Genomic DNA, 16,175 nt, shown 5'->3' with positions numbered 1-16,175 from the left:
AAAATCTGTCGTTAGATTCACTTGTACTACTACCAATGAACCAGATCAGTAAGCACGCATTGCTCATTGCCTGTTGCTCCTCGTCTCTTGGCTGTTGGCCTTTGCACTCACCTACCATAGCCTGAGCCGGAAGGAGGCCGTCCCGTCGGTTTTGTCCGGCTTTGCCGAAAGGCGAGGCCGCCCGTGTTGTCATCTGGCCCGTTTTGTCATTCTTTGGGGTCAGGTCAGATACGACGGTGTTGCTGACGAAGTATCTGTGCCGCTGTGGGGCCCCACGCCACGCTAGCGCCTCTTTTTCTTTCCACCCAATTTTCTCCGCCTTGCAATTTTCCAAAATTTCCAGCTCGACAAGTTGGACCTAACGAGATCAGTCCAGTAGCTGCCATTCATCCACTCCACGCTCTTCTTGCTTGCCTGTCCCCTTTCCCTTTTCCCATCGGAGGAGAGATCCGTCCTGCGGTGGCGGTGCCGTACGATGGACTCCCCCTGCCAAAGCTGCCGGCTGTTTGGTGCCCAGAGATCGCCGCACGACCTCCTCGGCGGCGGCGCCGGTGAGTCCTCCTCGACCCTTTTTTTGATCGATACGATGTCGTTAGGCTCTCTCTCTCTCTCTCTCTCTCTCTCTGCATTTCGCGTTTGGATTCTGAGAGCGTGGCGTGGGAGCTTTTCTGTGGGCGCAGTGGCGGATGTGGTGCTGTGGAGGAGGAAGGAGCTGGCCGGCGGGATGCTGGCGGCCGTGGTGGCGTCATGGGCGCTCTTCTACTGCGTGCCCGGCAACACGCTGCTCTCCTTCGTGTCCCAGGTGCTCATGATCCTGCTCACCGTCCTCTTCGTCTGGGCCAAGGCTGCGCAGCTGCTCAACAGGTGATTCTGGTTTGATCTCTCACCCATTGGTGGAACAACCACTGTGGCTGATTCGTTTTGTGTGGATGCTAGTGCTAGCTAGCATGGTAATTGGTAAAGATTGTTGAAGTTCTAATCCGTGGTGGCATGTTAGAGCTAATGAAATTCTTTGGCCTTAGCCTTGGTTCAACAGCCCTTACCATTTTGATAGGGTTGCTTAATTGCTGCAGCGGCGAATGGCCGAATGTATTAGTCAAGTACTCTGTTAGCAGTTGACATTCACATAAGGGTTTGCTTACATTTTAGCTTCTGAGTGAAATTTAACATTGTTGTGCAATACCACGATCCTTGTTGCAAAAACAAAGCAAATGTCAGGGATACACCAAAAATGAAAAGAATATGTTGTACAGTTGCTTTTGCTCTTAGATAGTAATTATAATTCATTGTTTGTACCAACTCTAAATGCAAAAAAAACCTATGCAGGGCACCTCCACCTATTCCATTGATGAAAATTTCTGACGAGTCAATGAGTGAAGCAGCAGAAATAGTTGGTAGCTTCATGAATAAGGTGCTCAAGGATTTTGAAAACATTGCACTTGGAAAGGATTCCAGCCTCTTCTACAAGGTGGCTTTTGTGTTGTTGCTGACCTCCATAGTTGGCCGACTGACTGATCTTATCACTTTGGTATATACAAGTAAGTTGTTCTACTGTTTTACATTTCTTATGAGCTAAGAACCACTCTGCATCTTCAGAAGAACCTCCTTATCATCAGATCACTTACAATTACACTGAAAATCTGTGCTGTTAACATTGCAAAATGGCATAAGTATGGAAACAGAGGCAATGCTCACACTATCACTTCGTTTGATAGAACAGCAGGATGTTTCTAGTTTCACAAAAAGTTCCATTCAAAATGAGTATCTTGTCAGAAGTTCTGCACTAGTGCTGCTGAATGTAATCCAAGGATACATAAGCATGAGGGTATGACGGGCTGCATTGTATCTACTTTGATCATACTAGCAGTGGACTGTAAGCATTCAACCCAATTTGAAAGTCCAATCGCTGCGTCCACATTCGTATTTGGAATGGCATGGAAAATCCTACAGAAAGGGGGAATCAATTTGGACACAAAAATGCTCTATTAATCTTGCTAGTCCATGTCGAATTGCTAAACTTTTTACTCCCTATTCTGTCAGGTGTTGTTATTGCTCTCACGGTCCCTGCATTGCTGGAGAAATCCGAAGAACACATTGTCAGGTCCTTCAAGAAAGCTTCTATATATGTTCAGGCATGTGGCAGAGCGTGCAAAGAGTATAAATGTAACATGACAAATATGATATCGGAAACGAAGAAGCTGCGTTGATGTCAATCTGTATTCGCTATGAAATTTTGACTCGTGTAATATGTTTCAGAGCGAAATAGTTTTGACTTTTGACATCAATCACAATCGTGATCTGTCTGTCTACATAATGTAGCCTTGGAGCTGCATTGCCTGCATGGAATGTTATATGGCTGGGAAATATTAGAATTTTAGCTTTGTGATGAAATAGTACTCCTTTTGCCAATCTTCTTCAGGTAGCTTCAAGGTAACTCGAGATCTATCACCTATGCTTGTACATAAACTCTCTCTTCCACTTAATTGAAAGCTAGAGCTCATGTCAGTTCCTTCAAAAAAAAAATCTTCACCTATGCTACCAATAAATAAAATGTTCAAATGTTGACCATGAATCCTTGGTACCTCGCCATCCTCTGCTGAGGGCATGGGCTGCTTCACGAATGGACGGGCCAACAGGCTAATGCACGGGTGCATGACTGGGCCGGGCCACACTAGAGAGGAGTGGGCTAGGCCAGATGGGCTGCTCAGAAACTGAGTCATTAATGGGCTTTTAAGGGAAAGGCAAAGGGAAGGGAAATAGGCCTCCCAAACCTGGCAGCTATGGAGACGGTTTTCAAGGCAGAAGAAATGTATAAAGAAGGACAACAAACCAGTGGGGCCGGATAAAGAACAAGATCAGAGTCAGGAGTCCCAAGATGCTTCCATGGAGGACCTCATCAGCGGCAAAAAAAAAAAAAAAAAAACAGCGGTTGCTAAAATTAAAACATTAGATTAGAGAAGCAGCATGAAGAGGATACCAAAGGCTTGGAGAAAATTAGAGACCGGTCAGGACCAAAATGAAGAGAAAGTGCTGTTCAACTAGCACTAAAAAAGTTATTCCTGGTAGAAAAGACTCAGGTCTTGTTTAGATTTAGAACACGGGATTTTTTCTATGTTTCTTTATTTTTTGTGAAAATGATCTAATTCATGTGAAATTCTTCTGCTCCAAACAGGCTCCAGCATGATGTGATCATTCCTTGGGCAGTCAGGCTTGGTTGGATTCTAGCCCGATTGTGAAAAAACTAACGGAAAAAATAATTGGCTTGAGCCTACCCTAAAACCTTGACCCAAGCCCGCTTGCGGCACACTACGAGCTGACCTAATGACCCACCATTGCGCCATGCGTTGCTCCACGAGCTCCACTGTCATGGGCCACCGCTATCGCTCCGTGCCGCCGCCTGTCTTCTAGACAATAGCGGTTGTATGTTGTTGACCATTCATAATTCAAGTTCCAAGCAGCTTGAAATTCAATTCATTGCACTTGTGCTACAATAAATGTGATTTCTTATTTTAAATGGATAGATCTACTTATCAAAATTTTAAAATTATTTGTTTCCCTACATTTTTATGCATTTTCATACATTAGGTAAACTTTAGATAGTTAGGAAAAATATCTTTTAACTCGGTCATTAAGAATTTTTAGATAATGGAATAAATACCTCAGCGCCTCTATATATCTAGTAGAAGATGTACACAACAACCTAGCCACTGAGAGTGGCAGGCAAGGCGGGTCCACTGCACAAGGCAAAATCAACCTGAGTGGGGTCAGGGTGTCACGCAATGTTAAACTTGATCAAATGCTAGGTTAGGATGGATTTGGATCAGCAGGAAAATATTTGTTCCGAGGTCAATGTGGCACACTAATTAGTTAGGTCAAACTATTTCTCGGCTTTTCCTACTTTGAATTCAGGTTTTTTAGGTTGCGGTTGGATCATGTGTCGAAATTTATGACCTAAACCCAGGTCATGTTATTTGAGCCGCTATGCAACGTGCTTGTGGCAGACTGGCGGTTGCTGAAACTGTGCCCATTCACCGAGGGCTGAGTGGCTGACGCTCCCCCACCCGAGAGCCCAAGAACCACCGTCCTCCTGAGTCCTGAGCCCTGATCAACCTGCTGATGGCTTCAGCATATGCGCTTGAATGCTTGATGTTGTTGCCTTGTTGGACGTGGTCGAACGCCACCGGCACGCGGAAGTACTGCAGTGGCCGGGCGAGTGCTCGTCTGCCCCCGTAGTCCCGTGCCTCCGAACAGTGGCGTGTTGTGGCTTTTGGCAAGCCAAGCCGCCGTGAGCGAGGACAGGTTCAGGTCACCAGCAGCTTTCGTGCGCGGCAGTGCTAGAGCTAAGACCTCACGTTCTCGTCAGGTCCGGTCCGGCTCGGATCGGATGCTTTGCTTCGCGTCGTGCTGCCCGTGACCAGGCTGACGTTGCGGAGCACCGGCAGCCAGCGCGCTCCGGCGCGTGCTCTGATGGCAGTGAGCAGACGCCGGCGTGGAAAATGGATTGTTCGGTCACGGGGGGGCGTCTGGTACTGCGCCAGACTTGCAGTTGCCGTATAGGTGTATAGTATAGTATAGCTAGCCCTCAGGACTGCCGGGCGCTGGGCACAGAAATTAGGTCGCTACATATTCACAGACGTTGCCACGAGAATCCTGTCCGCGTCGCGCTAATTGGGCTCGATGGCGAACAAACGTTGACGCGGAAAAAGGAGTAGTGCTCCTTGCGTACGTCTCCATTTGGTCCCTAACATTGGCGCGCACCTAATGTATCCCGTGGTGCCTAGCTGAGGAGTACAGTATATATGGTATGCGCACAGAATATAATTAAATTAATAGGACCACCATCCAACCGTATCGCAAACTTGGAACGTGCGCGACCATCCACGTCTCACACAAGTAGTTAACAGCATTTGTATTGACCTGATCGTCTCCACAACGACAGGCAGCATATCACACACACAATATAGCACGTCGCTCTTCAAGTCTTGATCGAACAAATGAGGAGCGGCCGTCTTCGTAACCGTGTGCCATAAATTCTGGATTCTTTGCTGAGCTGTGGTCGTTCTGACAAGTCGACAGCCCTCACTGTGGCCACTGGCCAAACAAAAAAAAAAGGAAAAGAAAACAGAGCAGAGGATATCAGTGCTCAATAATCAGCACCGTGGTGCCATAACATGATAAGCCATGTTTGTTCACGACCACCAAGCAAACAAAAGAATCCGAAGCAAAGTGCGCGTTAACCTGATTAGACTAGAACCCGACGTGGCGGCCACGCACGCGCCATCTCCGTTCGGTAGATTCCCACTTTGGGATGTGATGGGATGTTTGGCCTTGATCGGCCTGATGATGCCCTGACCCATGGACACAACAGTCACACAAACGACAACACCTGGCTCTTCAGTCTTCACACACCGGCAATCATTGTTGACGAAACATTCAGCCTGAAAACCAAAAGGTTCTCAAGATTCTCCGTCACATCGAATCTTGTGGTACATGCATGAAATATTAAATATAGACAAAAACAAAAACTAATTACATAGTTTAGCTATAAATCACGAGACGAATCTTTTGATCCTAGTTAATCTATGATTGGCTCTCTGGTCCGTGGAGATTCGCCGTACCGTACGTGTCCATGTGCTCCGGTCCGGCATACAACTGCTCACTGCCGGGTTAACTGGGTTAATTAGATCATGATCGCTCGATGAGACGCAGCATGTGGTAAGCTAAGTAGCAGACACAGACATGAAACGATAGGATTAGCTAGTCACCAATCACTGTTACTTACGAATTCCCGGACCTGCACGGTGTTTCGTCCTCCGTGTATATCCGGGTGATGTGAACAAGCGGGAGACGAGAGCAAAAGCAAACTAGAACTAGGAGAAGTCTTGGGCATCGCATCGATGGAAGCCCTGTGGGCGCTCGAGCGTGTACGCGTCGTTAGGCTGCTCCCGTGGTCATGGACGTGGCGCGCTACGTGCCTAGCTGACTTTTTCAACGGTACGGTGCTGGGAGAGAATAGTCAAGCCGTTGACACGGCGATGCATAAAATGCCGGTGTTTTATTTACTCGAGCGGGGCTACGTCAAAGCGGGAGAAAGCTCGGTCAGCGCGTCGTCACTCGCACTAACACAGGTTTTTAAAAGTTAGCGTTTGCACCACAACTCGTCACATCAGTTGTCCCTACCTACCGAATGGTCAGTGTTTTCAGTTAAAGGAAGGAATCAGGCGCGCTAGCACTAACACGTACCACCTCATCAGGACCACGCCTCCGTCCACTGACAGTGCGGAATTAAGCGCGACAAATCACAGTACCGCATTAAGCACTGCACCTGCACTGTATATTAGCTCTGGTCAGGGAAGCTTCGATCCGTACGGGGACCTGTTTGCATCCAAAAGGGCAAAAGCTACTTTCACGGATCAGCTGTAGTGTAGCGCGTGCAGCACTCACTCCCTGCCTGGCTGCATGTTCGCTTCACGTGTCCTGTGCTGATCGACCATACCGATTTGCCTCTAACGACGAGTCCTGATCCGACCATTATTATTCTTATATATATTCTAGAACACATGCTCAAGCATGGCGAATTTCAGGGGGGAAACAAAAGGGAGAAAAAAAGAAAAGAACCAGATGCCCACTGGGTACCGGGAATTCGAACACGTAGCACACCGCGCGCGCAGTGCGCCGAATGATTGCGATTGCGTCCTCCGCGATCCCGTCCTCGGCTGCGCTACACCACCCGCACCCGTCACACCCGCAACAAAAAGAGATCCGGGACGGGCCGGGAAAGCGAGCCGCGCGGTGTGATCGCGCCAGCAAACATGGCACAGCGGAGGCGGCAACGACACCCCAATCGTGAAGGAGGCCGAGGCGCCGAGCTGAGCCGAACCACCAGTGGTGGGAGACTGGGAGGGCACGCACGACTCGTCGTGCAAACTGCAAACCACCACCCACCTCGCCCCCACGTTCCCTTTTACGTGCCGCCCTGGCGCGGCGCAGACGTGCGCGTCCTCCTCCTCCCGCTCCCGTCCAGCGCGGTTGCCCATCGAAGCGGCCAAGAGGCAGCGCGCCAAACCACCTGCGCACGCACCTCGCGGCTCCTTCTGCTCCCTTGTGCATGATCACCTTGTCTAAACCAACCAAGCCGCTTTGGCCATGGTCGCGTCGTCGTCGTCCACAGCATCAGCACCCTCGCCCTGCAGCTGCAGCCCGGTGACGTCCGGCGCGCACCGCCGCCGCCTCACGGACGCCGCCGCGGCCGTTGACTACTTCGTCGTCCCGTGCGACGACGACAGCGACGACGGCCGCGGTGGCCACGGCGCCGGCGCCGGCGCGGCGCGGGTGAAGGCTCTGTTCTTCGCGCGGAGGGCCAGCGGCGGCAAGCGGGTGCCCGTGGTCGACCAGGCCTGGGTGCGGAACGCGGTGGCGTGCCTGCTCGGCGTCGCCGTCGTCGTCGGCCTCGTCATGAGCTCGCGCCGCGGCGCCACTACCGGCGCGGAGGGGAGGCTCGTTCGCAGGGTGGACGCCGAGGTGCTGCGGTGGAGGGAGGAGAACCTCACCGCCGTCGCTCGCCGCCCGCCCGACCCGCCGGTGCGTAGCTCTATACTCCTCGCCCGTTGACTGTTTCGTTTATTCTTCGTACTGCCATGACATGCACCACTAGAGTCGAGTCTAGAGGCTGCCAGTTATTGTTAGCATTAGCATGCATGTTGATCACACTTTACTCGCGGCTTTCAAAGCTCTGCATGGACCTAGAAACCATTCGAACGTGCCGAGTTAAAAGGATCCAAGCCAAGTCGGCGACTGGAGGCAATCTTCGTGGACTGGGTCTGGGTGGGGGTATGCGACGAAGAAACACGAGAAGTTTCATTCATGGCGGGCAGGGCGGGCGCGTCGTTTTTGTATGTAGTTGCCGTTTTTTTGTTTCTTTGTTATGGAACCAGACATTCAGACTGGATGCCGAAGACATTTCAGAGGCTGCCCGATTCAGGAAGGAGTCCAAGGTCGCCGTCCCGTACGTGTCCTCTTCAGAAGAGAAGAGCAAGCGCCAGCTCTTTGGCACATCGCTATTTCTTCCTTCCTGTGTAGTTAGATTGTTTGCCAATCGTAGGGAAATTCAATTGGAAGAGTGATACTCAGACCGTGTGGTACGGGTCACTAACAAGGTGCTTCCAAAGGGTTGACGTTGATGTTCTCGACACACAACATTAGGATTAGGATAGCGCCGCATCACAAACACACTCTGAAAATTCACACGGAAAATCGAACACTGTGAAAATTCACGCTGGAGGGCCTCCCCTCGTGACCACACAAAACAATACTTAGAGCAACTACAACAGTTTGCTAAAAGTATTTGACATTCTATGATTTTTACCAAAACCATAAAAAACAGCCTCCAACAAATTAGCAAAACTACTTGACAATTTTGTGAGCTTGGCAAAATTCCCTCTTCACTTGGCAAATATGTCAAGTCCTCCATAGCTTGGCATCACGTGTATCCCAATTTGCCAACTAGTTTTGTCAACTTGTTGGAAGCTTAATTTTATGATTTTGGCAAAAATCATAAGATGCCAAGTTCTTTTGCCAAGCCCAAATAGCAAACTGTTGAAGAAGACTTCTTTTTTTACTTGACATTTGGTTTTGAAACTTGGCAAAACTATAGATTTGCCAAATGAGTTTTAGCAAACTGCTGGAGTTGCTCGAGCAACTCCAACAGCTTAATTATTCTTATTGTGGAGACTATTTTAGAATTTATATAACAAAAAGTAGGCTTCAACAAATATGCTATCTAGTTTTGTAAAATAGAAAGTTAGTTATTCCTTAATTTTCGGTGGCCATATTTAGTCAACTACTTACACTGGCTATCTGATTTTGTAAAATAGCAAAAGTGTTGTAGACTTCTTTTTTAAAAAAAAAAATTATTTTATGAAATGGCTAAACAATAAAATTTGACTACTAATTTTAGCCAAACTCTTGGAATTGCTCTTATAGACCACAAGTTAAATCGTAGGGACATGTGTATCACACAAATTCACATTTACAGAAAGGGAAATACTTCACCTACATTTGTACAACTCCTGTACAATCACATGCGTCTTGGCAAGTGAACCAGTATATATTTGAGTGTTTTTCGGCCATTTATCTCCTGGTTTTCCGTTGGTTGAGAACGAGTTGTAAAAATCAGTCCTCGCAAAGGATTTCCACAAATGAGGCGTACGTACAGCGGAGCCTTTTGCAGAACAGTCAGATGATAAGCACACCAGGAAGCTACTACAATGACGATAGTGACATCATGAGACTACAGACAAGTTGTCATTTGACAGTCAAGACTGATATCTAGACCAGATAATAAAAGAATTTTGGCGGTTCCTAGCGCTAATCTAAACCTTATTAAGCCTCCAAAAATTTCTACATGGATCTTCAAAAAAAGAAGAAAGAGAGACAAAAATGAATGGACATAAAGTGAGAGTTCACATCAATCGATCCTATCCCCACAAAGTGCTAGTGCTTGTATGACTAGTACACGGGTAAGAAAGAGTTCCTTGTTCATTGGACAATATACGAAGCACAAACTCCTACCTGTCGCCTAACTAAAACCACCATAGACCTGCGAATAAAGGAATAGAATGAATTTTATTAGATACTGATGCTTCTAATTTACATGCTTGAGAGCTTCTACTTTTATGGAATTGACGCGAGATTTTATTAGATACTGATGCTCCTAATTTTATGCTGAAATTTTGTTTTGGAATCCAACAGATGACCCAGATATGGATAAAACCAGATAGTGAGGGTTACACAAAATGCATTGAACGCCCAAAAAATCGTTACAGTGAGCTCATCTGCCCCATCTTCCTTCATTTTAACATTACTTCTAAGTAACAATAGTCTTAACTGAGTGCCTACATTTGGGCAACACTTGCTCTGCTTTTTCAGGAACCAACAGTACAACCACTGGCTATATAATTGCTGAAGCCAATGGTGGACTTAACCAAATGAGACTGGGAGTATGTTTTCAATGATATTAAAAAACGTGAATACAGGAAAATGCCTTTCAAGCTCACATGCATTCCTTCAAAATCATTGTTGCAGATAAGTGATATGGTTGCAGTTGCTAAGCTCATGAATGCCACCCTAGTAATCCCTACCCTGGACCATAAATCATTCTGGACTGATCCAAGGTCCTTCTCTTTGAACCAGTACAGCAAGAAATCTATACAATTTTTTTTTGAAAGATCCGGTTACCCGGCTTTGATTAATAATAAGAAGAAATCCATACACTCTTTTGAGACTGATGTTTTGGCTTGACATGCAGTGATTTCAAAGATATATTTGATGTGCAACACTTCAAGGAAACTTTAGAAGATGACATCATGATTGTGGATTCCTTGCCGCCAGATTTCAAAAGATTGAAACCCTATATTAGAGCACCCAAATCCTGGGCCAGGGTATGAATCAACTACTTCCGGACTAATTGGTACTGAAGTTATATATCAGAAAAATTGAGCAGGCAGAAAAATGATGGTTTAATATTTTCTTTTCAGGCTTCTTATTACAGAGCTTTCACAAGGACACTGAAGAAGGCCAAAGTTGTGAAATTCACACATACAGATTCGCGTATTGTCAACAATGGTCTCCCTCCTTCTATCCAAAGACTCCGATGCCGTGCAAATTACGAGGCACTAAGATACAATCAAGAAATTGAAGAGCTAGGTAATACTCTAGTTGATAGACTGAGGAATGGATCCAACCATTATATCGCACTTCACTTAAGGTGACTGAAACTGCAATTGTCTAATAACAGGCTGACGACACTTTGTTGCTGAGGAACATGCAGATCAATGACACCAATGTTTTCTTCATTATAAACTGACAGGTATGAGAAGGACATGCTCTCATTCACTGGCTGCAGCCACAACCTAACATATCAAGAGGCAGAGGAACTGAGGGAAATGCGACTCAAGGTGCAGCATTGGAAAGAGAAGGAAATCAACAGTAAGGAGAGGCGACTCCAAGGAGGCTGCCCTATGACTCCTCGTGAAGCAGCTCTTTTCCTGAAAGCTATGGGTTATCCTTCCACCACAAAGATCTACATTGTATCAGGTGAAATATATGGTGTACATAGCATGGATGCATTAAAGGACGAATATCCAAATGTCTATACACATTATAGTCTGGCAACAGCAAATGAATTAGAGTCTCTCAAGCTGTACCAAAATAGATTAGCTGCTATAGACTACAATGTAGCCCTCCAGAGTGATGTTTTTGTGCATACATATGATGGAAATATGGCTAAAGCAGTTCAGGGACACAGAAGATATGAAGGATTCCGAAAGACCATTAACCCTGACAGGTAAATTTCTGGAATATTGTTTTGAGTATTCAGCTCTAAATCCAAAGTACTGATTTTTTTTACTGTCTATAGGCACAAGCTTGTTGAGCTCATTGACAAGCTTGATGAAGGGACAATAGATTGGACAGAGTTTGCAAGTGAAGTGAAGATGCATCATGAAAACAGGATTGGAGGTCCACGTCAGAGGTTGTCTGGTCGAAGTCCAAGGCATGAGGAGTATTTTTATGCAAATCCTCTTCCAGGGTGCTTGTGCAAAAGAAACACACAGGATCAAGTGGCATGAACTTACTCTACATATGAATAGACAGTTATCATACAGTGAGCTTTCCTCTGACTCATTGACATACACCAAACAGTGCAATTCCTGGTAAACTGACAGCAAAAGCACATGTTATTTTGCTACACAGATAAAATTTATGTAGTTTTCACAAGGAATAGGGAGGGAACACTCACTGAAATGTCCATGATTTGTTTATTCAAGTTTCAAAATAGAAGAGGCAAAGATATTCGAAGATATATGTCGTACCACAGAGTGTAGAATTAGCAGTTTTGAAGAGTTTTAGTGTATGTTTGTATTTAGTCCATAGTCTTTCTGTACAGCCTTATATCTTAACTTTATTCATTTTATTATGCACAGATTGGTGCGAATAATGTGTATGCACAATAATCATTAGCTACATATCACTCTTTTTGCGGACAAGCAATGAACTACGTGCTATAGCCTAGGCCTTGTTTACTTTCTCAAAAATTTTGCAAAATTTTTCAGATTCTCCGTCACATCAAATCTTTAGACGTATGCATGAAGTATTAAATATAGATAAAAATAAAAACTAATTGCACAGTTTGGTCGGAATTGACGAGACGAATCTTTTGAGCCTAGTTAGTCCATAATTGGACAATATTTATCAAATACAAACGAAAACGCTACTGTTCATATTTTGCAAATTTTTTTGGAAGTAAACAAGGCCCTAGTTCAGTCCATCAAGTTTTATGCTATGTGCACTTCCCATTCCATATTAGTTTGTCTTAAAGAATATACTCGCTAAACGAGAACCGAGTAGTAACTCAGTTGGTTAGCGACTCCAGTGGAGGGGGCAGCAACCCAGGGCTCACTAATTTTTGGGTAATAACTCCCTGAAAAAACAGGGTTCAGTACTCCTCAACCTTTTTTTTCTTAAAAAAAGAGTCCAGGGGAGTCTCTCCCTGTGGAAAAAGAAACTAGATAAATACCTTCCCAGAACTGGCGTGCTCATTCAAACCAGGGTCCTTAATAAAGTTTAGACATCCTGAGCAAAATTAAAATGCAAACCTGTGTGTTTTCAAACAATGCATCAAATTGAGTATACCTGAGAATTCAGTTCACAAATTAAAATGACGATTCAACTGTTCACAAATTAAAATGACGATTCAACTATGTAACATTTGTCAATCAGTAGATGCACTTAATGGCATGCATACTACCCAAGTTCAAAATTGAAATGAATACAGAATGGATTGTGAGAGGATACCTGAGCAATTAGTGCATGTAAGTTGCGCTTGTAGCTCTCTTGTCATAAAAAAAGGAAAATTCCCTTGTTCAGTTCCGTAAGACCATTCATGAAGTATGCTTGTATCGTATATTTGTTCATTCCATCACAGATGATCTATCATTTCACCACATAGAAGGCACATAAACTTCTTCCTTCAGGTTCTGGGCAGCACTCTCAGTGGGAAACCCTCGCACAGCACCAATTGTCCATTGTGATATGATTCCAGCGGCAACGGCAAATCTCAGTTGCCTCTCCAATGTATCCTGGTCTTCATACATTTCAGGACAAGTTGTCAGCTTCCTAATAGCAGCAGCCACAATAGCATCCCCTGAACCTGTTCGGTCAGTGGTGTATGGAGTTATGAGTGCATCCTCTGTCCCAACCACACAGCCATGAAACTTAGGTGTGTAATAGTGGATCCGAAGTGTTCCATAGGTCACAAGCAAGATCTTTATACCATCATGCCAAATAGGAGCAATCTCTTCAGGGCTGTAGTGGTAGTACTGTGGCCAGTTTCTTGTAAAATGAAATCCTTCCAGATAATACTGAGGTGGGGTGTTTCTCTTGTACTCATAGTACTCATGATCAAGGAGGAATTCCAGCTCATCCCTTGATACCTCTATGATATCGGCCTCTTTCCATGCCCTGTTTATCACCTCCTTTGTTTTATCCCTGGAAGTCCACAATGGCAATGGCAAATTGAGATCGAAGAACACTTTGCTTCCAAATTTCTTGGACAGCTCAATAGCTCTGAATAGTGTGTCGTGCATTGAGGGGTTTAACAGGACCTCTGAACTGAAATGGAACATTCTAGCCTGTGTAATTACCACAGATTAGATCTGAATAAAGAGAAAATGGTTTGCAATTCAATAGCAATGGCTACATCTAACTCATCAAAACGTGTCCTCTTAAAATTTTGTTGCCAGCATGTGACCCTGAACAGTGCAATTCTGCTAAACTTACTTTTATCTGCAAAGTTGTTAATTCTGACGGCATCCCAAAGGACACCATTCTATTGTTTAAGTGCATACCTGAAACAGTCTGGAAGATGATCACACCGTGATCGTGAAAGCTATCATGATTTAAACATAATAATAAAGTAGTGGAGAAATAAACCTGAGACAAATCTATCATGAAGAATGTTCAATTTTTTTTCAGAGCTAGAAGCTTTAGCTAATGCAGTGTAACCTCTGATTTCATGGACTTCTATAACAATTTTATTTTATTTATTTTCTAAATACAAATACTGAAACTGTTATCAGTCCATAATCCGCTGCTATCTTAGATTCCATAAATAAGACTGATTCAGATGTCAACTCTGCACTATGAGATCAAGTAGCATCTGTATGCATATACAAAACTCAAACAAGTTGAGTAGAGAATTTAGCAATAAGGATGAATCTTTTTTATAAGAATCGACCTTCCATGATACCAAAAGAGAAATACAATTGGCAATCATGCTATGCTGTTAGATCACATCAATTTTGTTTTTCAGCTAGAAAGTAATTTGATGCAATTGTTCTGCAAAAGTGCACTGTGGTTGTTATGCCCATAAAGACATAGCTTGCCCTGAAATGACTACGCGAGCATAAATCTTGAATCGGAAATTCAGAATCCAATGTTTACCCCAAGGATTACCAACTCACCTCTTTTAACACATCTACATTGATCTCAGTCTTGCGGAGGGAGTCCTCGGCAGCACTCTTCACCGTCTCGGCTACAAGTTTCGTGCCGCCCTTGCCGTCCTCCCGGTCCCGGAGGGTCACCTTCATGCGCGCCGCGGCAGTGGCCGCTTTGCCGTCGAACTTGATGGCACGTGTCTGCACCCGCTCGCAGTTCATGCGGTACACAAGCTCGCGGCCGAAGTCGTCGTCGCCGACCTTACCCAGCACCGCGGCGCGCCCGCCGAGCCGGGTGAGCGCAATGGCCACGTTGCTCGCCGCGCTCCCCGGTGCGCGCGCGAACTCGGGCGGCTCCCATTGCAGGTGCCTCCACGTGGAGTACATGTCGGGATGCATCTGGCGGTCCGACACCCGCACCGTGGGCACGAACTCCCACCGCGGCGCGCCGAAGCAGCACACCAGCGGCGGCCACTCGTTCGCGAAATCCTCGTCATCGTCGTAGCCGCCACCCAATTCCACCGCATCCTCCTCTTCGTTGGCCTCTGGAATCGTCTCCTCCGTTCCGTGGCTCGACGCCTGGGCCACCTCATCCTGATTGGCCTCTTCTTTGGACTTCCTCGTCCGGCGGCTGGTCCGCTTTGCCGGCTCCTCCGCGCCCTCCGGGTCGGGATCCTGGTCCGCCTTCTTGGTTCTCCGCCTCGTGGCCTTCGCCTTCGGCGCCGACGGGGACGGTAACTTTTTGCGACCGCGGCGAGGGGCAGGTTCAGGGGATTCCGGCACGGCGGCGCCGTTGGGAGAGCAGCGGAGGGGGAGGCCGCGTGGGAGGCTGGAGTGGAGTGAAGCGGCGAGGAGAGTGGGCTTGGGGAACAGTGATGGCAGGAGGAAGGCGGGGACGGCCATGGCCATTGCCGCTCCTCTTTGCTCGAGGTGAGGAAGGGGCGCGGCGACGAGCGCTGGATTCAACTCTATCCACAATCCACGGACAGTGTCAATGTGATCCGATAAGGGTTTTAGCAACCGTTAAGGATTTCGGGTTGCGCCCGCAGTGGGGAAATGGAACATCTACTCTAGCCGAGCTGGGCTGGGAACGCTAAAGGGTGTGTTTGGTAAGAGCATCTCCCAGGGTCTTTGTAAATAAATTTTGCATTTGGTGTTGTTTGTAAAGTTCCAAACTCATTTGCAAAGTCTAAAAATAGTCCAACTCCAAGGGACTTTGCATTTAGATTTGGCAAACACAAAGTGTGGACCCACAATGGCCGCCATGCTACACGAATCGAGCTGAGAGAGATTGAGATCCATGGAGGTACCTTGCTGAAGGAGGCGCGCGACACCTTGGCAGCGGAGGGATCCTTCGCGAGGAAGCTGGAGGGCGGGCGTGCGCGGTAGGGAGGGCGGGCGTGCACGGCAGCTGGAGGGACGGCGGCCACGCGCGGCAGCTGGAGGGCGGGCTCGCGCGGTAGGGAGGGCAGACGGACGTAGAGAAATCGCGCGGGGTGGGGGGCGGGAGGACGGAGTCCGACGTGGAACGCCGAAATTGTAGATGCAAAGTGGTGGGAAGGTTTGCATATATGCAAAGCCTCAACCTCTATTTGCAAAGTTAACTAAATTGCAAACCTTATTTGCAAAACCATTGGAGGGGTATTTTCTACTCTTTTTTGCAAATAGAGCAATGCAAAGTTT

At 46.5% G+C, this 16,175-nt stretch overlaps 3 protein-coding genes across 9 annotated transcripts; 2 read left to right on the top strand and 1 right to left on the bottom strand.

Annotated features, from left to right (window-relative positions):
- On the top strand, positions 327-2,391 carry LOC8058915 (reticulon-like protein B12). Its single transcript, XM_002458726.2, has 4 exons — positions 327-551; positions 681-864; positions 1,327-1,538; positions 2,041-2,391. Exons 1-4 carry the CDS (start codon positions 476-478, stop codon positions 2,205-2,207), a joined length of 639 nt encoding a protein of 212 aa, XP_002458771.1. The 5' UTR covers positions 327-475; the 3' UTR covers positions 2,208-2,391.
- Positions 6,855-12,035, top strand: LOC8060104 (uncharacterized protein At1g04910). 2 transcript variants are annotated; one of them, XM_021456659.1, is made up of 9 exons: positions 6,855-7,581; positions 9,751-9,823; positions 9,928-9,998; positions 10,084-10,172; positions 10,307-10,439; positions 10,536-10,765; positions 10,868-11,094; positions 11,293-11,344; positions 11,417-12,035. In XM_021456659.1, exons 1-9 carry the CDS (start codon positions 7,147-7,149, stop codon positions 11,625-11,627), a joined length of 1,521 nt encoding a protein of 506 aa, XP_021312334.1. In that variant the 5' UTR covers positions 6,855-7,146; the 3' UTR covers positions 11,628-12,035. The 2 variants fall into 2 exon arrangements, with proteins under 2 accessions (XP_021312334.1, XP_021312333.1); XM_021456658.1 differs by having other exon boundaries at positions 6,866-7,581; positions 10,868-11,344.
- Positions 9,307-15,514, bottom strand: LOC8060103 (fructokinase-like 1, chloroplastic). 6 transcript variants are annotated; one of them, XM_021456663.1, is made up of 4 exons: positions 14,520-15,514; positions 12,853-13,688; positions 12,575-12,690; positions 9,338-9,598 (listed from the first exon to the last, which is right to left on the bottom strand). In XM_021456663.1, the coding sequence occupies exons 1-2, from the start codon at positions 15,399-15,401 to the stop codon at positions 12,996-12,998; spliced, it is 1,575 nt and encodes a 524-aa protein (XP_021312338.1). In that variant the 5' UTR covers positions 15,402-15,514; the 3' UTR covers positions 9,338-9,598; positions 12,575-12,690; positions 12,853-12,995. The 6 variants fall into 6 exon arrangements, with proteins under 6 accessions (XP_002456644.1, XP_021312338.1, XP_021312335.1 ...); XM_021456660.1 differs by having other exon boundaries at positions 12,575-12,653; XM_021456662.1 differs by lacking the exon at positions 9,338-9,598 and adding an exon at positions 11,620-11,716 and having other exon boundaries at positions 12,575-12,653.

This window comes from Sorghum bicolor, chromosome 3 (assembly GCF_000003195.3).
Source record: "Sorghum bicolor cultivar BTx623 chromosome 3, Sorghum_bicolor_NCBIv3, whole genome shotgun sequence".
Classification (NCBI taxonomy): Eukaryota; Viridiplantae; Streptophyta; class Magnoliopsida; order Poales; family Poaceae; genus Sorghum; species Sorghum bicolor.
Note: the sequence above shows the minus strand (reverse complement) of the source record. Positions and strands in the feature narration are given on the sequence as shown.

Coding starts and splice junctions, on each gene's coding strand:
- LOC8060103 (XM_002456599.2), bottom strand. CDS start 15,401: ATGGCCATGGCCGTCCCCGCCTTCCTCCTGCCATCACTGTTCCCCAAG. Junction 13,689..14,519: donor ATGTAGATGTGTTAAAAGAG/GTGAGTTGGTAA, acceptor GTAATTACACAG/GCTAGAATGTTCCATTTCAG.
- LOC8060104 (XM_021456658.1), top strand. CDS start 7,147: ATGGTCGCGTCGTCGTCGTCCACAGCATCAGCACCCTCGCCCTGCAGC. Junction 10,173..10,306: donor TCATTCTGGACTGATCCAAG/GTCCTTCTCTTT, acceptor CTTGACATGCAG/TGATTTCAAAGATATATTTG. Junction 10,766..10,867: donor TATATCGCACTTCACTTAAG/GTGACTGAAACT, acceptor ATAAACTGACAG/GTATGAGAAGGACATGCTCT.
- LOC8058915 (XM_002458726.2), top strand. CDS start 476: ATGGACTCCCCCTGCCAAAGCTGCCGGCTGTTTGGTGCCCAGAGATCG. Junction 552..680: donor CCTCCTCGGCGGCGGCGCCG/GTGAGTCCTCCT, acceptor CTGTGGGCGCAG/TGGCGGATGTGGTGCTGTGG. Junction 1,539..2,040: donor TATCACTTTGGTATATACAA/GTAAGTTGTTCT, acceptor CTATTCTGTCAG/GTGTTGTTATTGCTCTCACG.